This window comes from Mus caroli, unplaced genomic scaffold (genome assembly GCF_978045245.1).
Source record: "Mus caroli unplaced genomic scaffold, Mus_caroli_1 scaffold_7, whole genome shotgun sequence".
Lineage (NCBI taxonomy): Eukaryota > Metazoa > Chordata > Mammalia > Rodentia > Muridae > Mus > Mus caroli.
Window position 1 is genome coordinate 65,924,815 of NW_028227262.1, and position 21,520 is coordinate 65,946,334.

At 48.5% G+C, this 21,520-nt stretch overlaps 1 protein-coding gene across 5 annotated transcripts in view; it reads left to right on the plus strand.

The window, feature by feature from the left end:
* The window catches only part of Tet3 (tet methylcytosine dioxygenase 3), a 95,247-nt gene that overhangs the window by 36,756 nt on the left and 36,971 nt on the right, over window positions 1–21,520 (plus strand). For 4 of the 5 annotated variants that reach the window (XM_029478287.2, XM_029478286.2, XM_021164553.3 and 1 more), the window contains one exon: window positions 18,464–20,606. In XM_029478287.2, coding sequence (XP_029334147.1) covers window positions 18,464–20,606 — 2,143 coding nt within the window. The remainder of the gene's footprint in view (window positions 1–18,463; window positions 20,607–21,520) is intronic. The other variant, XM_085840506.1, reaches the window with a different exon arrangement.

The following is a 21,520-nucleotide window of genomic DNA, read 5'->3' on the forward strand; positions in this document are numbered from 1 at the left end:
GAATTTGTGATCTTTTTTCCTTATCTCAAACTTTTCAAGTGGCTGGGTACAGGCACTGTACCACCAGGCCTGGGTTTTGTTTTGCTCAGGTTTTTTTGTTTGTTTTTGTTTTTGTTAAAGTGCCCCTTAATTTAGATTCTAAGTTTTTCCTTCTTAAAATTCTTTTTAGCTTAAGTCCACACCACCTGATTTTGTCTCAACTCTAAAGCTAAGTGGAAGTGGATCCTGGTTGGGAGCTCTTTTTTAATGCTGATAAAGAGTATGGGCCTAATTCAGTCAGTGATTTACTCTGAGTTCTGCTGCTGGGCAGTCTTAGAGGAACTGGGTGGGGGAGCTGGTATCTACCGATCTGGCTCCCTGTCCTCAGGGCTGGAGTCTGGGTCGCTAGCTAAAGTCCACAGGCAGAGGGGTAGGGCAGGGCCAGCCCTGGGAGCTGCCTGCCTTGTTCTTGCCTTCTGCTGCCCAGTGTGTTTGCAGTGCCAGGCCATAGCCTGTGCCCCACCCCTTCCCTGGCTGGTTTGGAGTTGGCTTGGGATTAAGGCTGAATGAAGCTTGGGAGGGGAGGACTTTAAAACTCTAGCCACTGCCAGTTCCTGAGAACAAGATCTCTACCTGGAGCTAGCCAGCAGTCGCCCCTTTTCCCAGGAGGAACTCCGTCAGGTTAGGAGTTGAACTTTGAGCCAGCTCCTCCCCACCCCCACAATTTGGGGCCTCTGTTTGGGGACTTGTTCTTCCCTAACCTGAGAAACGTGTCTAAACGCTGTCAGGAGCCTGAACACTGTCATGACACTGTCACCCACTGCCTGGGTGAACAGGTGGCAGGCTCACCTGCTCCTTATCTTCCTCCAGGTGCAGGACATCTGCAGCAGGTCATTTACATTACAAAAGGGATGCTTCGCGGGCAGTTGACCCTCAGGTTATCTTGCTGTAGCTCTCCCCTGGGTGGTGGGTGTTAAAAGTAATTTGTAGTTCTTTTCAGCAATTGATTAGCATTCACTTTCTTACCTACACCCCTGCAGAGAGGCTTCCTCCCTTCAAAGCCCTTCGGGCTAGGTGTGAAGGGTTTATCTTTGGTGAGAAAGGTCTCCCCTCCTCCCCTGGGGTGGGTCCCTACTGTCTGTAACCTTAAGGGGAAGGCCAAGGAGTTGAAGTGGCTTTCCTGATTTTCTGAACGGCCTTTGCTGCTGCTGCTGCTGCTGCTGCTGCTGCTGCTGCTGCGCCTGCACCTTTGATTGTGTGCTCACACTTAAAGCCAAGTCCTCCCCTCTCACTTCAGCTTTGCCTTACAGCCTCTAATAGAATTGGAGAGGAAGGTTTTATCTAAAGGCTTTTGCACGAAAGCATGCACTGGAACCTATGGGAGTCAAAGGATAACTTCCTGTAGTTAATTCTCTCCTTGCATCCTGTGGGTCCACAGGGACTAAGTTCAAGTTGTCTGGCTTAGCAGCAGGTGCTTTTTACTCACTGAACCATCACTGGCCTCACTACTGCTGCTACTATTACTCCTCCTCCTCCTCTTCCTCTTCAAATTGTGCCTTTATTGAGATATAATTCACATAGCATTAAACTGCCCTGTTTAAACTACACAGTCCAGTTATGTTTAGAGTGCACACCTAATATGCTTTGTTTCATGAAATGAAATATCACCTTCAAAGAAGCCCTGTGGAACCCATACTCAGCCCCTCAGTCCCCTCAGTCCCGGCCACCACCAGCAGATGCTCTGCTGTGGATTTGCCTAATCTAGACACTCAGATAAATGGACTCATATTGTGTGACCCTTCCTGTCCGCCCTCTTCATGTTCTCAAGGGCTGCCTGTGTAAGTTCATAATTCACAGTACCCCTTGGGTGGGCTAGCCCGAGTTTTGTTTGCAGTGGCTGCACACTGGGGCTGTTTCTATGTTTGACTGTTAGGAATGCCATTGGAATGGATAGTCATATACAAGGTTTTGTGTCAAAGTGTCATTTTGTTGTATTTTGTTCTTCTGAGACAGGGCGGCATTGTATAAGCCAGGCTGATCTTGAACTCACTCTTGTCTCAGCCTTGAAAGCTTCTGAATACAGATGTGGGTCACCATGCCTGGCTGGCATGCTTGTTTGTAAATTGGGCTGTCTTTTTATTACTAAGTTGTATGAGGTTTTATTCCAATAGCCACTTACCCGGTAGGTGTATGACATACATGCAAGTCCCTTCTGGTTTGCTCCATCTCCTTTCCCCTGGTGTGTGACTACCCACATACACATGCAGCTAATGGATTTCTTTGAAAGAGACATTTATTATTAAGAGGACGGCTCATGGGAATTAGTTCTGTCCTTCCACCATGCGGGTTCCCAGGGACCATCAGGCTGATGCCAGCGAGTGCTGAGCTGTCTCTATCACCCGGAGAAGTGTTTGAATTGGTGAAGTCTGGTTTCTTTGTTCTTCATTACTCATTGTTTGAGTGTTATATCTTAGAATCCATTGTCTCATCTGGGGAAATGTTACATGCCTGACTTTTGAGGGTTGTATAGTTTTAGTTCTTATACTTACATGTTTGGTTGGTTCATCTTAAGTGAATCTTTGAACCTGGTTTGAGACACATGCTCAAGTCCTGTGTCATATGGCATCTGGTGGTTCTGCTCCGCATCTTGAAAAGGAGACTTTTCCTATTGAATTGTCTTGGTGTACTTTGCAGTTTTTTTTAAAAAATATATCTTTTTAAACATTTCGTGTATTGGTTTGTGGGTGTACGGGTGCTAGAGACACACTTGCTAGTGTCTGTTTTCTCTTTCCACCATGTGGGTCCCAATGATTGACCTCAGATTGTCAGGCTTGGTGGCAAGCACTGTTACCTGTCTAGCTATCCCACTGGCCCCCTGCAGTCATGTGACATGCTTATACCAAGTGAGATGGCTAGATTGGTCATTGTAGTTCTTTATGAAAACTTTAGGAGGTTAGCTTTTACATGATATAAATCTGTTATTAAAAATTAATTACGTGTATAAGATACAATATAACATTTCAGTACATGTGTGATGCTTCATGATCAGATCTTGGTAGCATATCTATATCAAACATCATTTCTTTGTGTTGGAAACATTCAGCATTTTAGCTTTTTAAAACTTTTGAGTGTTTTGCCTGAGTGGGCATGCGATGCCCACAGAGCCAGAAGAGGGTGTTAGATCCCATGTACTGGAGTTACAGATGGTTGTGTGCCACCGTGTAGGTGCTGGCAACTGAAGTCTTTTCCTCTGGGAAGGCAGCCAGTGCTCTTACCTGCTGAGCCTTCTCTCCAGCCACTCTACTACCTGTTTTGAAGTGTACAGTTAACTGTTAACTATAGTTACCTTACGGTACTATAAAATGTTAGAAGTTGTTTTTCTTCTCCACTTGCATTCCCAAACCTATCAGCCATCCTTTCCAATTGTCTTGAGTTTTTTTCCTAATTCATCACAGGTTATTTTGTAAAAATAAAAGCAAATTATTAGAGAAACAAGTGTGTGCTCATACATGACAGTGTCAAATTTTAATGCAAGTTCTAAAGTGGCTTGTACGCTCATCTCCATGGATAGATGGAGATTCAGAGCAATGCTGGTGCAGAATTGCTCAGAGGACTTGGCCATGTGTTGGCCATGCTCAGTCTGCTTACCCTTTGCTGGGCATCCTTAGACCTGTGTTTCACAAGCAACACCTTGTGGGCCTCATTAGCAGGCAAGAGCAGCAGGTCTGAATGCTTGTCATTCCCTCCAGTCTTGGGAGGGCAGCCTTCTCCAAGGCTTGCTAATGTAATAGTTCAACTTCTAAACTACTATCATCCAAATAAGGTGGGCCATGTGCTGAGTGCACTCCACCTGTTATCAAGGATGCATCTTACAGTGTCTGTGGCCAGTGGTGGAATTATAAGGCAAAACAGATATAGGAAGAGGTCTCAACAGAAAACCCACAGCCCACCTGGACAGTCAGTGTGTGCATGGGAAGTGTGGCAAACCATTATGCAAAGGTTTATGAGCTGCTAAGGGGAGATTTAGTGTAAAAACCCCACTGAGTATACTCGGTGGCCCCAGATTTTAGAATTGTGTGCTGCATTAGACTAGTAACTCTAAACTAAAATTAAAAAGGCACTAAACACAAGCAAGGCCTTCTTGGCCTCGCATGCACATCCTCATTGCATCTGACGGTGGAGAAAGCCTTCCACCCCACAACTCTCCAACAACTTTACCTAATGCTTGTTCCTCTCTTCCTTATCATTCCCTTATGACCTCACTTTATTCCCTAGAGTTGTGCACCAGGGTTTCCCAGGCTCTGTAATGAGTTTAACGTATGCCTTTGATATTCTACCAGTCGGCACACAAAAGGCAGCTTCAAAGACAAGTCCACAGTCAGTGGCTCTTTCGTTATATATTCAGAATATGCGGACGGAGGCCTGTGCGCACCCGGCCTGTGTTAGTGACAGTGATACAGTGTGAATGTAAGACAAGTCAAACATCTAACAACTGACAGGCTGAGACAAGGACCCTGCTCTATTGCCACAGTATCCAGGGCCTAATGGTGCTGCTGACTGTGTATTTGGAGAGATGGTTTGTGATTTTTGTATAGCTAGATGAAAGGTGGGGTTTTTAATAGGCTGATTGCACTTACAGGTGGAGTCTCGTTTCGTGGGGCTGCTGCGGCTGCCTTTTACATCTTAGAGAATCTTACAGTGCACATGGTTTGATGCTGTCATAAGTCTTAGTCTTCTTATGAGGCCGGGTGCTCCACTAGTCTGACTTCCCTGTTCCATCCATCTTTTCCCTTGGTTTTTTTGTTTGTTTGTTTGTTTTGTTTTGTTTTGTTTGTTTGTTTGTTTGTTTTTGTGGTGGCTGGCCAGCCGTGTGCTCAGAGGCAGCTCACATTGGTCACATAGAGACACATGACAGCTTACATTGGCTTTAAATATGGAAAAGCCAGGGCCTTATGATCCCATGCTGTCCTAACTAGCATCAGGACAGCCATCACAGTCTGCTTTTCCCTTGTTTTTTAAGGGTTTCCATGAACATCTAATATCCCGTTGTGTTGTCCCATAATTTACCCCAATGTCCTGTTTATTTATAATGAATCACTTTTCACTAGTACATAGAAAAGACTTTAAAAATGCAAATCTCCCCCTCACACACATAAATGTTGCAGATGTGCAGCTTGGTCTTCATGAGGGTCCCAAACAACTGGATCAGGCGCCGTCCCAAAAGCTGTTCCTGTACATAGGATATGTTCTTCTAGCTGGCCTGCCTTGTCTGGCCTCAGTGGGAGGGGATGCACCTAGCCCCAAGGAGACTTGATATGCCAGGGTGGGAGGATACGGGAGGCTCCACCCTCTGAGGTCAAGGGGAGGGGGAGGGGTGACCGGGAGGAAGTGCATAAGTGGGATATAAAGTGAATAAGTAAAAATAAAATGAAAAAGAAAAGAAAAGAATGTAGATCTTGCATACAGTGGTGGCGCACACCTTTATCCCAGCACTCAGGAGGCAAAGGCAGGCAGATCTGAGTGTGAGGCCAGCCTGGTTTACAGAGTGAGTTCCAGGATGGTCAGGGCTACACAGAGAGACCCTGTCTTGAAACTACCACCCCACCCTTCACCCTCCACCCCCACCCCCCAAAAAAAGAGAAAAAAGTGCAGATCTTTAAATGGAAGTTCCTAGGTTCAGCATTACCATGGGGAAAGGGCCTTCTTGCCCCAGCTATTTATTTACACACTCAGTCATCAGTCTATTTGAAACAAAAGTAAAGATTCCAGTTGTGAGAGGCACCCTGGCATGGGAGCCTGGCATGCACGTGCACACAAATGCACGCACCACGCATGCAGACAGTCAGAAGACATCCTTAAATATCAGTTCCTCTTTGTTTTGAGGCAGGGCTTCTCACTCACTGGCTTGGAGATGGCTGTGTAGGTTAGGATGGCTGTCCAAGGAACCACTTATTTCTACGTTCTCACACCCCACACCTGGCTTTTTTTTTTTTAACGTGGGGATCTGGGGTGGACCAACTGACCTGTGTCTCTGGTCCTCTACTATCCCCTCAGAAAAAGTATGACTCTACCTGAGTCTTTGAGAAAGAAATGCACAGGGGAACAAGCTCATGGAGAGTTTGGGAGATGAAATTTAATAACCTTGAGACCCTTCTTCAACTGTGGGAGTTTATTCTCCCAGAGAATTATAACTGGGTAGCAGGGAGGGCTGGGTGGGCATCCACATTGCTGCTGTTGAAGTTGATGTTGGATTTGGCTTGTGGCCAAAATCGATGTGGCCTCAGGAGCATTGGAAGGTTACATCTAAGCCAGAATTGCTTGCTACAGTTTGTACTTCTACTCAAAACTGTTAGCTGCCTGCTTCTCCTCAATCCTAGTCCCTCCGACACACCTGAATTCCCTGGGCTTTGAGGGGTTTGAGATTCCTTCAGGAAACAGTCATGGGGCCATTCACTAAGGCTGGCTCTGTCTGAGGACTGTGGTGGTAGCAATGTTTGCTTGCTGGTTTCCTGAGCCTTTTAAGAAGGCTTTTTTGAGGCAGGAGGTGGTGGGGAGGCTGGCTGTGAGCAGCAGTAGGTGGGGCCTCACTGAGTCATTGGTATCCTGGTCCAATGATGTACACTGTGGAGCTGGCCCGATGGCCCTGTGTCCAGGGGTGCAGGGCACACACCTCTGGAGCTGTATTTTTGCACAGCTGCCTTGAGTCTCCTGTGCCTGGGAGTCAGCCTGGTAGCCTGACCTGGTTCTGGTTCTGGTTCTGGTGTGCTGGAGACTTAGCCTTCTGCTAGTCCTTTGATGTGGTCAGCTCAATTTCCTCCATGCTAGCTGGAGGCTGTGGCTGGGGGGCTGTGGCTGGGGGCTTGAGGGGGCGGCCCACAGGCCAGGGCTCTGCACTAGGCAGCTGCTGTGCCAGGGACTGCAAGTTAGGGTTTGAAGTTGGCAATCGTAGCACCCATGGCTCATGGGTGGAGGGTTTCAGATGAGGGCACTCATGTCCCAGACACACTTCTAGTTTTCCTACTGGACTTGTGTGTGAGAGACCAGTCAGTTTGCAGCAACAGAAACTATACAGATAGTCCACAGTCTTGTAGTCGGACTTCTCTTCGTGTTCATAGGCTCGCACAAGTTTTTTGATGTTGGGAATTTATCCTGAACTCCCCTCCCCCACTAAAGAAAAATCAAGTATCATAATCTGTGAAGAACGTTTTCTGTGTGCTTGCTCTGATGCCAGACTTCATACGTATGTATACGATAATAATTCTAAAGAGAAAGTTTAATATGCATCCTCCCTGCCACCCAGAGCCAAGCACTCTGTGTGTGTGTGTGTGTGTGTGTGTGTGCAGTGTCAGATCTGTTTTGCTGCGCATTGTTAGAGAGATGGAATTGTTAAGTCCAGCCGTGTTTTGAATTGGACCTCCCCGCACCGTCAGAAGGCATTCACTTCCCCATCAGGAGAACATTTTCCTGGGGATGGGGGGTGTAGCTCAGAGTGCTTGGCCACATCCAGGAAACCTTGGACTCGATCTCCAGCATAAAACTGGGTGTGGTAGCCTATGCTCATAATTGGAGCATTCAGAGTGGAGACAGGAGGATTGGAAGTTCAAGGTCATCCTCCCTAGACAGAAAGCGTGAAGCCAGTTAAGTCTACACGAGACCTTGACTTTCATATGCAGAGCACACAGGAGCGTTCTGAACTCGGTGTTTTTCACTGAGTACACATATTTCCTGTGTCTTATGCTCTATAGTTTCCTGTTATTACTTTAAGTAATTTTAATTTTTCTGGTGTGCATTAATATGTACCATCATGATGTGTTACAGATAAAGCCTAACTGGGAAAAGTAGGGCTTGCGTGTGTTTTCCTTCTAGTCCATCCCTGCCTTGGTCTCAGAGACTCAACATTTGCCATGAATTCCATCTTTATCTTTCCTTCTTTGAAGTGTCTGTTATACATTTGTGTTCCCTTGCGTTTAATTTCTGCTTGCTTAGTAGACGTCTTTAGAATCTTCAGAACCTGTGTGCGTGGGTGTGTGTAGACACGTGCACACCGGAGCCCTTTTGAAGGTTAGTCTTTGTATTTTTGTGTGTTTGAAACAGGGTCTTACTACGTAGCCCAGGCTGGCCTTGGACTCAGAGATCCATCTGCCTCTGCCTCTCTAGTCCTGGGATTAAAAGTGTGCCCCACCATGCCAGAATAAGGCCAGCTTTTAAATATATACTACATTTATTTGTGTGTACATGAGGATGTTGAAGAATAAGCTGCAAGAGTCGAGTCTCTCTTACCATGTGGGCTCCAGGGATGGAGCTTAGGTTGTCAGGCCTGGAGGCAGATGCCGTTATCCACAGAACTGTCTCCTCCCTCACATGGTTTGTGAGGTGCTCTCCCAGTCCTCTGCTTGGCTCTTCCCATTGTTTATGACTCATCTATTGTGTGATTGTTGAACTCCTGGGGTGTCCGCACATGCTGCTGTGATGCTTAATGCTGCTGTGAATTGTGGAAACATAACCTCTTGCCTTGCATGTGTTCATGGTTTCTCTGGAACTGCAGGGCTACAGGACTTTAAGCATAGCCCACAGATGCTTCCAGAATGATCATCCTCTGGCCTTTTTCCTAGTGCTATGCCAGGAAGAGCTGCTGCTGAATCCCATGGGCACTCAGTGTTGAACTAACACACCCTAGCCTGGTAGTGGTGGTGCACACCTTCAATCCCAGCGAGGCAGAGGCAGGGGGATTGTGATTTTTGAGGCTATGTTGAGTTCGAGGACAGCCAGGGCTACACAGAGAAACCCTGAGCCCCACATTCTTTGTGGTACTTGCTCCGTGCATTTCTGTGCTGCTGTGAGCACACGTCATGTTTGTTTAATCCTTACTACCCTTTTCCATTTACAAACTGGGAAACCAGAAGGACAGACTTTGTGAAGGGAAGCATCAAGTCAGAGGCCACAGCAAGAGTCTCACCTTGTTATTTTGTTTTGTTTGAGACAGTCTTGCTGTGTAGCCCAGGCTAGCCTCAAACGTTAAAGCTTCCTGCCTCAGCCTCCTGAGTGCTGGGACTGCAGGCATGCACCATCATCCCTGACATCACTCTGCTTTTACTATTTTTTTTTTAACTTCTAATTTTATTTATGTGTATGGGTGTTTCCCCTGCATTTCTGTGTACTATATGCATGCCTGGTGCCTGAGGAGACCAGAAGACAGGAATGGATCCCCTGAAACTGGAGTTACAGTTGTGAGCTGCCATGTGGGTGCTAGGAATAGAATCTGGATCCTCTGCAAAAGCAGCCAGTGTTCTTGGCCTCTGAGCCATCTCTGCAGCTGCCGGTCTTCCCCCCCCACCCCCACCCCCCCACCACCCCACCCCTCTCTGTGTCTCTCTGCCTCTCTGTCACTGTCTCTATCTCTCTGTGTGTTCTGTGTTTGTGTTTCTCTAGTAGAATATTTTTCATATGTTAAACCCCTTCCCCCCCATTTTTTTGTTTTGTTTCTATTTGTTTGTTTGTTTTTAATAAGGACAAATAGAACACTTTAAAACCACGCCTGTGTTTTGGGAACACTCAGGTTGTTTGCAGAACTTTTCTCTTAATGCTTCAGGAGAAACAATCTTGGCATTTGTAACAGTTTTAACTTCTGTTGCCTTACTGGTTTTACATCTATGGACGTGAGTTTCAGAGTACTGGTGTTAAAGTGGCAGCTCTGTGGGATGAGGAAGACGGTGTGCACTGTCCTGATAGAGGGCCTGTAGAGCTGAGAAGACTGAACGAGACCCGGGTGTGGGGTGCTGAGCGTGGTGCCCGGAGGGTGATTCAGCACGGTGCTACAGGTTTCCTCTCAGCTTTTTGTTCCTCTTTGCAGGCACATGGAATGCTATTGGGGCAGAGGCCATGAACTCTCATAGTCTTGTACTCCTGCCAAATGTAGCAGAGGTCTGCCACAGAGGAGGCAGAGGCTCAGCGTTGTCTTAAGCATCTCTCAGTCACTGAAAGGCTTGTGCACTGGTCCATTTTGTAATAGGAAAAAACAGGAGGTTTTTAAATGCTGTGTTGATGGCATGAATAGTAACCATGGAAATCGCTTCTAACCCCTCCCCAACAAGAAGTGACTCTGCTGCTGTGAGATGGGTCAAAAAGTTAGACATGGCTCTCTTGGGCTTGCAGTCTGCAAAGGGGGTACACCCTTGGGGATCCCTAGTGTATGTGCACACATGTGCACACATACTCCTGCCAAAATGGGCAGCTGTGTGTGTCCTTTGCCAGGGGCCCCTAAAAGTCTCTCCATTACACACCAGCTTTGTCAGCAAATCTCAGGAGGGTAAGGGCCCTCTGAAGAGATGAATAATTGATCAGCTCTATAGAATGCCATGAACAGGATCCTTGTGCCATGTTCATTTAGGAAGGAGGGGAGGATTTCTGCCTCCTGTAGAGAGGCCTGAAGTCAGCCGAGGGAGAGGGTGGGGCTGCAAAGTTCAAGTCTCCCAGCAGCTGCTAGCTTGGCCGAGTGGAGGAGCTGAGCTGGGGTTGGGGTGGGAAGATCTGGGTGGGGAGGCAGCCTCTCTATTGCCTTAAATTCTAGGAGAATTCACCCCAGAGAGTCCACCTCGGAGAGATGGGCGTCTGTAGAGGTTGATGGGGCTTGCTCATTTTGGCTGCTGGCACCTTGGACAGGTTTCTGCTAATGTGGTGTGTAGCTGACAAGCAGCAGGCCAGCCCTGTAGCTTGTTCCTCTTTTAAGTCAGCCTCCAGCCAAGGCTGAGAAAGGATGAGCAGCAGCGCTCCACTCCCCTCGTACCGCTCCCTCTTTTGAAGCAAGTCCCTTTGCTTCCCATTCGGTACAGTATTGCAGAGCTGGTGTGTACTTGATTGCTAACCCGGAAAAACTTAGGAAGCTGGGATTGCGTCCGAAGCTGTCTCTGGTGGTGGTGACTCACTTATCTGGAGAGTAGAGAATCCACCTGTTCCCAGCCTTGCCTCAACACCAGGGCTTCTGGACTCCCTTCATTAGGGTGGCAGGCTGCTGCTGCTGAACCCCTGTAGCTGTTGGGGAGACAGTGGAGGAGATTAGAGAGCCCCAGAAGGGAGTTCACTGTAGAGGGTGAGGCAGCAGGGCAGGATACAAAATGACTTCCCAACAGAGGCTCCTGTGGCTCTGGGGGGTGGGGGGGAACATAGGAGTGGCACAAAGGGGAGCTCTGAGCTTCCGGCTCTCTCAGCTCCTCAGAAGGAGACAAAACTTAGGACATTTCAATATCCTCCTGTTGTTTACAACAAGTCTCTTCTTGTCTCTGCTCCAGACAAGAGGAACACACCCTAACCTGGGTAAGACCTAACGGGGATCCAGAGAGTTGTTGACATTACAAGTCAAAGAAGAGACCCAACAGGAGTGGGAGGGCCCCAGGAGAGCTGGGTGGGGTTTGTACCCAGAAAGGGTGGCACCGGGACCTTTTGCATCCTGTTGTAGCAGAGACCTCATAGGTTCCTTGGGGGATGTCTTAGTCAGGGTTTCTATTCCTGCACAAACATCATGACCAAGAAGCAAGTTGGGGGGGAAAGGGTTTATTCGGCTTACACTTCCATACTGCTGTTCATCACCAAAGGAAGTCAGGACTGGAACTCAAGCAGGTCAGAAAGCAGGAGCTGATGCAGAGGCCATGGAGGGATGTTCTTTTACTGGCTTACCTCCCCTGGCTTGCTCAGCCTACTCTCTTATAGAACCCAAGACTACCAGCCCAGGGATGGTCCCACCCACAAGGGGCCTTTCCCCCTTGATCACTAATTGAGAAAATGCCTTACAGTTGGATCTCATGGAGGCATTTCCTCAACTGAAGCTCCTTTCTCTGTGATAACTCCAGCTGTGTCAAGTTGACACAAAAATAGCCAGTACAGGGGAGGATAAGAGAGATGCCAGTCAGCCAGCCAGCTATGCTGGAGACAGAGGTACAGGTGCCAGAGCCTTATCCCTTAGCGGCTCAGGGCACAGTCCACAGTCGGCTATGCATCCCAGTGGAACAGGCTGCACATGGTATAAAACTCTGGCCTTGACTCTGTAGTCATCTGGAGTAAGCAGGCCCCGTAATGAAGACTTCACCCAGTAGAGTGTTCTTTTTCTGATGTTGGTGTTTTACCTTTGTGACTTGTTCCATACCCACTCTTCTGCTGGTGCCTTAGTTCAGGGCCTCGTGTCAGATCTGGATAGCAATGGTAGTGTCTGCTGAGCCTTTGGGTCACAACTTTTGGGATTTAGTGATACCTGAAATTGGCGCTGCGCCTCCCCCCCACACACACACGGGCCCTCCGAATGTAAGTCTCAAACTCTTCTCTGTCCATGCTGCTGCCCCCATGTCTGCTTTCTTCCGTTCGGATCTGGTGTGTGGTTGGGGATTAAACCCAGGGCCTTATACATGAAAGGCAAATGCTCTTGTCGACTGACCTCTACAGTTTAGCCGTGTCCAAAGCCTGCCAGGTCTCCTCATCTATACCCGCTTGTTCTTTCCTTCCATCTGTAAATTCCTCTCCACCCTCCCTCTTCCTAAATACCTCTCTGTTTCCTGTCTCGTCTTAACATTACTCTGAGAGGAGCCTTTCTAGACTCCCCCACGCATACATACCTGTCTGGAGAGAGCTGGCATCTTCTTTTCCGTCCCAGCCCAGGTGCACCCGAGTACACAGTGTCGTGCTTTTAGGATGGTCCCAGGCCTGTGTCTCCCCTTGCATCTGCTTCAGAAACGTTTGTGACTTCAGAGTAAGGGAAGCCCATGTTCAGGAAGAGACTGTACCCTGCTTAGGCTATGTCATAGCTGTTTGTCTAACTGTTGGGATCCATCAGTTAAAACCTAGTAGCCTAGATTTAAAAGAAAGACAGGAAAGAAAGGGATGGAATTTAATCATAGTAGTCGGTCTGGTAAGGGCTTTTCTGAAAACTGCCCTGAGCATTTCCTGGGCTGTAGGGCCCTCAGAAGCCACTGCACCACCTTATGGTGGATAGATCATTAGCTGTCAGTCTTTCACTTAAGTGCACACTGCTGGGTCTCCTGTGTATAATCTGCATAGACATGGTATAAGTACAAGGCTGTGTTTACTGTTTGAATTTTTTTTTTTCTCTGTCTGCCTCTTGACCTTTTGACACCTGGTCCAGCCTATTTGTCCTTCTGGTAGGTGGCACAGTTACTCAATATATGAATAGTTTATCCCTCCTGTATTCAACATCTGGCTCTTCTCCGAGAACAGCCATGCTGTTGCTGGTGGCCAGGGTCTGGCCTGAGTGTGTCCGGGGTTCTTAGTCTCTTATTAAAGGGATTGAAACAAAGACACACTCAGCTTGCAGAAGGAACAAGGGAGCTTTATACAGTGGAGAATGGCAGAACAGGCCGGGTCCCTGGCAAGGCGCACTGCGAGAGTGAAGATTCTGAAGGGCCCTGACTACTGCTGCAACTTCCTTTCGAGAGAGGGGAGGGGTTTGGGCACTAGGAGTGTGGTTCTGGGCAGTTCTGTTTTACTTGACAGCTTTCAAGTTGCATAACTGTTTCTCTACCTTGTCTGTCCCTTCCCATCTGATGTTAATTATATACATATCTAGTTAGGCATGACATGGTAAATAGAGATTTTCCTTAAAAGTCCACTTTGAAGACAATTTTGCACACGTACTCCAAACCAGCTCAGGCCAAAATAGCCTATCTTCTGTACCCGGACCCAATCCAAGTATGCTTGAATAGGATCTAAGATTGATGGCCACTGGGAGAAGGAGAAACTTGGTGTATTCAGAGAGGGGTCTGTGTGCAGCTCAGTGCATGCAGGGGTCCTTTGTTGGTTATGCATTCCTTGGTTTACAGAGGGGCGTTTGTGCCCACATGGTACATGTAGGTATGAGTGGGTATCAGGACGCCAGGTGAATTATTGGGGAAGGGGGAGTGTGTGTAGTTCAAACCAAGTGGAGTTCCAGTTGCTAAACTATTCTCTGTGCTTTCCTATCACACTGTGAAAGACCTCTAGGCCCCACCCCATCAGTTAACTTACTAGCTTGTGCCCAGAATATGACTGGGCCGTAATGACAGGAACTTATAAATAAGCACTCTCCACAGCTGTCCTCAGCAGAGTTGTGGCAGACATTGTGAAACTTGAACATCTTCAGACGAGGCTGTAACTTAAAAGCCTACAGGTAAATGAAGTGATAGTTGATTTCAAGTTTTCTGATTATTCAGGAAATAATCCCTGACCACGGGCCTTGGCTTCCAAAGGCTGTGCTGGTGCCGAGATGGGGAAATGTGCTGTGTGCTGAGACAGTTATATCCTGTATAAGCAACAGCTCCTTTCCGCTATAGTCATATTTGCCAGGTAGAAATGTAGAACTTCAAGAAAACCAAGGCTTCATGTACAATTCGATATTTAAAATTGGCCAAAAAAAAAAAAAAAAAAAAAAAAAACTAAACCTAAAACAGAAAACAAAACACAAACCCACCAGCTCTGGACAGGCAGGCTAAGCTGGATCTCTGGCAGTTATGGCTCTGACCTATGTATCATGGCATCTTAACAATATCCTGCTTCATTAGCCACATGACACAAAATGGTAGGACAGGCTGAAAGTTGCTGTATAATGGTCTCCTGTTAAACCTGACTCCTTATGGTCGATCTAATCATTCAAGAATACATTTTTGAAGACTTTGAATCAGCTTTCAAACTCGGGACTGAAAGTTGCGGAACATGCCTGCCTTCAGCGCTCGCTCCTTGGCATCTTCTGGCAGGTTTGTTCCAGGCTCACTGGCAGGTGTTGAGAAATGTATCAGTGGGGTTTCTGAACCAGGAAACTGGAATTTGGGTTTTCTTATCTCTCCCACGCACGCTGGCTTTCTTGCCTTCCCCTCTCTGTCTGTCTTCTTTCCCCTTTATTCTCTTTTTGGTCTGAAAAGCATTTTTCCTTCTCTGGGAACTTGGTGGCACACAGCCAGCCTTAGTACTTTCTTCTTATTCACACACCAAAAATAACTTTTAAAATCCCTTTTCGTTGTCTTGACCATTTTGGGGAAGCCTCAGCTCATGTAGCATTCGTCTTCTTGACATTGTTTCTGTGAATCTTGATACTCTGTGGAGTTTGTTCTTATGCATGCTCCTCTTTCTGTCCCTTTACACATACACATGTAAACTTGGATTGCTTAATGTCTGTAAGGCACACTGTGTATGTTTCTGAAGTGAGCAGTAGGCTATAAGATAAACTCCTAAGTGTCTAAGAGTTGTTTTTGCAGCAGGTTGGGGAAAGGAGACTTTCCTTGAGCTGGGGGAGTTCTGCTGTACCAGCTCTGATGAGGGAAGACGCAGGAATCCTTAGGATATAGACACTGCCTTGCATTAATTACTATCCATTGTGGGAGGCAGCTGCTTAGATCTGTAATAAGTGAAAAGTGGGGAAGAAGCCACAGTATGCAAGGTTCCTTGAAGAGTCCTGGAGAGAGTAGGTACTCAGGTAGGAGTAGAAGAAACCACAGGACTGGAGAGATGGCTCATCAGTTACGAGCACTGACTGCTCTTCCAGAGGTCATGAGTTCAAATACCCAGCAACCACATGGTGGCTCACAGCCATCTGTAATGGGATCCAATGCCCTCTTCTGGTGTGTCTAAAGACAGCTATAGTCTGATGGCTGGGCCTGACAGTCGTGGGGCTGGTGTTATCTTCGCCATCTTCTTAAAGCATTTTGTGTGCTACACAAGGAACTAATTCATTTTTTAGCTTTCTATTTTGACAGTATCTTAAAACTTATACAAAGTTGAAAGACTCATACCTGGAACTCCCACCTACCCATAATATTTACATTCTCATTTGCTTCATCATTTTCTTTTTCTATATATTCTTATATATGCATATAACATCTTATGACTCCCTGAGATTAAGTTAGTGTCTCTTTACTGCTAAATACATGGATGTGTTTGTCCTAATAACAAGGACATTTATTTACTTTTTTTATTATTGTTTGTTTGTAGCTGGGTAATGGTGGCTCACGCCTTTAATTTCAGCAGTCAGGAGGCAGAAGCAGGTGGATCTCTGAGTTTGAGGCCAGCCTGGTTTATAGAGTGAGTCTAGGACAGCCAGAGTTAAATAGAGAAACCTAATCTTAAAAACACAAAATAACCAGAAAAAAAAGATTTTGTATGTGTAAACATAAGTATGCCCGTGGTGGTTAGAAATCGTGCCTGGTCCCTTGGAGCTGAGCAGGCATTTATGAACCACCTGGTGTGGGGGCTGGGATTTGAACTCTCGTCTTAAGCAGCACGTGCTCTTAACTGCTCAACTATTTCTTCAGCCCCCAAATTGGATTCTGTAGTTCTAATCTTTACCTTTTGGAGGGGCAATACCAAGGGCCTTGAACATGCTAGTCATGTGACCCCCACTGTGCTCCGTTCCCAGAAGCATGTCCTTATCGAATTACAATGATCCAGGTCAAGTCAAGATGAGGATGGACAAAGCGTTACCCTGTTCCTGTTGCTGTTCAGGTTGCATCAGTAGGTCAGCTGCTGCTTCCCCTAGTTTGAGATCTGACCTATAAACATGTATTTTGTTTATGTAAATTGGAAGAGGTTCTTTCTTGATTATAGGCTTTGAGAGAGCACTTCAGGTATTATGTAGAATACTGCAGTTTTGTTTACCCAATAATTTCCCCTGTAAAGACTCAGGTTCTACATTTTGGTAGGTGTTGTCTGAGTCCCGTGTCTGTCCTATCCAGGCCATGGTATCAGTGTTGCCATATTGTAATGATCACTGTAATGGGCACTTTTGATTGAACTAAGAAATACCTTGGACATTAAGGCACACCTTAGGTCTTAAGGTCAGCACTTCCTTCTGTGTGTGTCTGGTCTGCTGAGATGTGAGCCAACGATGACATCGTGCTCTTAGTGTGTGAGTTCCTGCCATCAAGCCGCACCTGTAGTGGATTGTTCCCTAAGACTGTGAGCCAAAAGCAATCAATCCCCCCTCCCTTCTTAAGTTGCTTCCTGTCAGTTATTTGGTCACAATGATGAAAAATACATTATAATTGATGTTGAGATATAACATTGGTTAATTGTTGTTAATAATAAGTTGGTTAAGGTGTTGTCTTTACTAATATTCCCTCTTGTATCTGGCAGCTTTCCATTGTTGTGGAAAAAAAAAAAACCCAGCAGAAATAGAAAGAAATATCTTGCAAGTTGTTTAACAGTTTTGGAGGATTCAGACAATAGCCACTTGGCCTCCTCAGTGTCTGAGGCAGAACATGGTGGTGAGCAATAGTGGCAGAGCAAAGGGGGCTCACCTCGTGGAGCAGGAAGCCAAGAAAGGAGCTGGGCCCCCTTTGACCTGCTCCTGGTTAAGCCCTAGCTTAAGTTCCACAGCCTCCCACCAGTGCTAACTACTGCAGACCAAGCTTTTAAGACCCATGCATCTGGGTGCTGCAGAGCTCGATCGCTGGACTGTGTGGCACCTGCTGTGGCCTTTGAGGTGTTCAGCAGCTGCCAGTCCTGCCTGCATTACACCAGGCTCCCAATTACTGCCTGTGCGTGCCTTAGAATCTGTCCTTCCTTCTAGGGTTTTCCTGGCCTTTGGTGGCGAGAAAGGACTTTTCTTTCCAAGGGATGAGTCAACCTCACCTTTCTGAGCCATGTCCTTTAGGCCCACTTCAACTGCCCTTTCTTCCCCTTTTGTGTGCTTTCGTGGACATGTTTACTGGTTATTCCTGGGTGAGAGGCCTGAATCGTTTCAAACAGAAACTGAAATGCCAAGAGCCCAACTGGTTCTGCATGGAGTGGGTTAATATCAGCATGAGGCAGGGCTAATCTCAATTTGGGGCTCAGTAGAATCAGTCATCAGGATTTCCCTCAGGCCTGGGGCTGTGTCGGGAGATGTGAGCTAGTTCTCCTAACTTGAGAGGATTTAACAGGTAGGGACATGAACTGTGGGTTTCCTCCCCAGTGGGAAGCTGTGGCTGATCCCTGCCCGGGCTAAGTGGGGAAGCTTTCCAGTTTATAACACACCGTTCCATGTTGGGGTTGGTCAGTTTTCTCTCCCTCCTGACACAAGAATAGAGCAGACAGGGCCTCGGGATGGATGGTGTTGGTTATTGGAAGCTTAAGAAGCCCTTTTGGGTTTGATCTGAGCTCTCACAGGGCCGGTGGCGCTGAGAACCCCAAATAGAACCTCTTAGTGTGCTTGTGTGTATGCATACATGTATGTGTGTGTGCATATGGAGGTCAGAGGTCAGCCCTTCCATCCCATGTGCCTAGAGCTTGCTAGGTAAGCCAAGCTGGATAGTCAGCCAGCCCAAGGGGGTCGCTGTACCCTTCCCCAGCTCGGAGATGATAAGTTGGTAAAGCCAGCTAGAAGGTGGAGGTGCATGAAGGTGTAGACTGAGGCTCCCCCAAGTACCAGAGGAGAACCTGCAAGGAACGAGGGCTTGGAAGTATTCCTGGGCAGTGTGATGCTTCACAAATCGTGTGGTTTATGTTTTCCTTTTCCCCCTCTCTGTTCTCTCTCCAGACAGGCTCAGAGCTCAGCCCAGTTGATGGACCTGCTCCAGGTCAGATGGACTCAGGGCCAATGTACCATGGAGATTCAAGGCAGCTAAGCACCTCAGGGGCGCCGGTCAATGGTGCTAGAGAGCCCGCCGGACCCGGTCTTCTGGGAGCTGCGGGTCCTTGGCGGGTAGACCAGAAGCCCGACTGGGAGGCTGCCTCAGGCCCTACTCACGCTGCTCGTCTGGAAGATGCCCACGACCTGGTGGCCTTTTCGGCCGTGGCCGAAGCTGTGTCATCTTACGGGGCCCTTAGCACCCGGCTCTATGAAACCTTCAACCGTGAGATGAGTCGTGAGGCTGGGAGCAACGGCAGGGGCCCCCGGCCTGAGAGCTGCTCTGAGGGCAGTGAAGACCTGGACACGCTGCAGACAGCCCTGGCTCTTGCAAGGCATGGCATGAAACCACCCAACTGCACCTGCGATGGCCCAGAGTGCCCCGACTTCCTCGAGTGGCTGGAGGGCAAGATCAAGTCTATGGCCATGGAGGGAGGGCAGGGGCGGCCCAGGCTCCCAGGTGCTCTGCCTCCCAGTGAGGCTGGCCTCCCAGCCCCTAGCAGCAGACCGTCACTCCTTAGCTCTGAGGTCCCCCAGGTACCTCCCCTGGAGGGCTTGCCTCTGTCCCAGAGCGCGCTGAGCATTGCCAAGGAAAAAAACATCAGCCTGCAGACAGCCATCGCCATCGAGGCCCTCACACAGCTCTCCTCCGCCCTCCCTCAGCCTTCTCATTCCACCTCCCAGGCTTCTTGTCCACTCCCTGAGGCCTTGTCCCCTTCTGCCCCTTTCAGGTCTCCCCAGTCCTACCTCCGGGCCCCCTCATGGCCTGTGGTTCCCCCAGAGGAACATCCACCCTTTGCTCCTGACAGCCCAGCCTTCCCTCCAGCAACCCCAAGACCTGAGTTTTCTGAAGCATGGGGCACTGACACCCCTCCAGCGACACCCCGGAACTCCTGGCCTGTACCTCGCCCAAGCCCTGATCCTATGGCAGAACTGGAGCAGCTATTGGGCAGCGCCAGTGATTATATCCAGTCAGTATTCAAGCGGCCTGAGGCCCTGCCCACCAAGCCCAAGGTCAAGGTTGAGGCCCCCTCTTCCTCCCCTGCTCCGGTACCATCTCCTATTTCTCAGAGGGAGGCTCCCCTGCTGTCTTCAGAGCCTGACACCCACCAGAAGGCCCAGACAGCCCTTCAGCAACATCTTCACCACAAGCGCAACCTATTCTTGGAACAGGCCCAAGATGCCTCCTTCCCTACTTCCACAGAGCCTCAGGCTCCCGGTTGGTGGGCCCCACCAGGCTCACCTGCCCCACGGCCTCCTGACAAACCACCCAAGGAAAAGAAAAAGAAGCCCCCCACCCCTGCTGGAGGTCCCGTGGGAGCAGAGAAAACCACTCCCGGGATCAAGACCAGTGTCCGAAAGCCCATTCAGATCAAGAAATCCAGGTCCAGGGACATGCAGCCCCTCTTCCTGCCTGTCAGGCAGATTGTTCTGGAAGGGCTAAAACCCCAAGCCTCAGAAGGACAGGCGCCGTCCCCGGCCCAGCTCTCTGTCCCACCTCCCGCCTCCCAGAGCGGTGCCACCCCTCTGACCCCAGAACCTTCTCTTGCGCTATTTGCACCTAGCCCCTCCGGGGACAGCCTGCTGCCCCCTACTCAGGAAATGAGATCCCCCAGCCCCATGGTAGCCCTGCAGTCAGGCTCCACTGGTGGCCCCCTTCCCCCTGCCGATGACAAGCTGGAGGAGCTCATTCGGCAATTCGAGGCTGAATTTGGGGATAGCTTTGGGCTTCCCGGCCCACCTTCGGTGCCCATTCAAGAACCTGAAAACCAATCAACATGTCTCCCAGCTCCGGAGAGCCCTTTTGCCACCCGCTCCCCCAAGAAGATCAAGATTGAGTCCTCAGGGGCCGTGACTGTGCTCTCAACCACCTGCTTCCATTCAGAAGAGGGGGGACAGGAGGCCACGCCCACCAAGGCTGAGAACCCACTCACACCAACCCTCAGTGGCTTCTTGGAGTCCCCTCTAAAGTACCTAGACACACCTACTAAGAGTCTGCTGGACACACCGGCCAAGAAGGCTCAGTCCGAGTTCCCTACCTGCGATTGTGTCGGTAAGTCTGTCCGTTTGAGTGTTAGAGAAGGGCATGGAGCAGCCTGCTGGGCTGGAGTTTCTATAGCCCCTTCATTTGGCAGATGGTTTACTAAATGCCTACCACTTTGCTGTGTCCTGGGAAATGAGCCGAGCCGACGGGCAAGTGGGAAAAACCCGGAGGGAAATTGGTACCAATGTGACTGAAGCCCTCCTCAGGGAGGCTGTTTCTTTCCTTTTGCTGCCATAAAAGACTCAGCTAACGGCAATGTAAAGGAAAACAGGTTTATCTTGGCTCACAGTTTTAAGGGTGCGATCTGTCACAGGAGGGAAGTCAAAAAAGAGATGGGAGTTTGAAGCAGCTGGTCACATGGGAACCACAGTTGGGAAGCAGAGATGGATGAGTGTACGTTGCTGCCCCGCTCTCTTTCTCCGTTAACATAATCAGAATGTCAGCCAGAGGATAGTGCCACCCTCCATGTGCTGGCCTTCTTCCTCAGTTAATATAATGAAGTTTACACTCCCTCTCCGTCCCCATACGTTCCATCTCCCAGGTCGGTCTGGATTCTGTGAAACTGACATCACAGAGGCCTTCCTGCAGGAGGCCTTTGCATGGCACTATAGGGCCATCAGCTAGAAAGGAGCTGTTCTAGGACTTAGGATTTGTTTGAATCTTTCTGGCCTAGCAAGGGCACAGTGGTATGAGGTGGCTTGAAGACATGGACAGGAGTCAGGTCAGTCAGGGCCCAGTGGCCGATGTCAGGAGTTAGACTCTATCCTAGGAGGAACAGTGGCTTCCTGAAGGTTTGAAAGCAACTGATGTCTTTGTTATCTTATGCATTTTCACAACCTGTGACTTAGGGTAGGAGGAGAGACTATCCAGGAGGTATAAGGAAAATGCCATGAGTTATGCAGGACAGTGTGTATGCCTGAGAG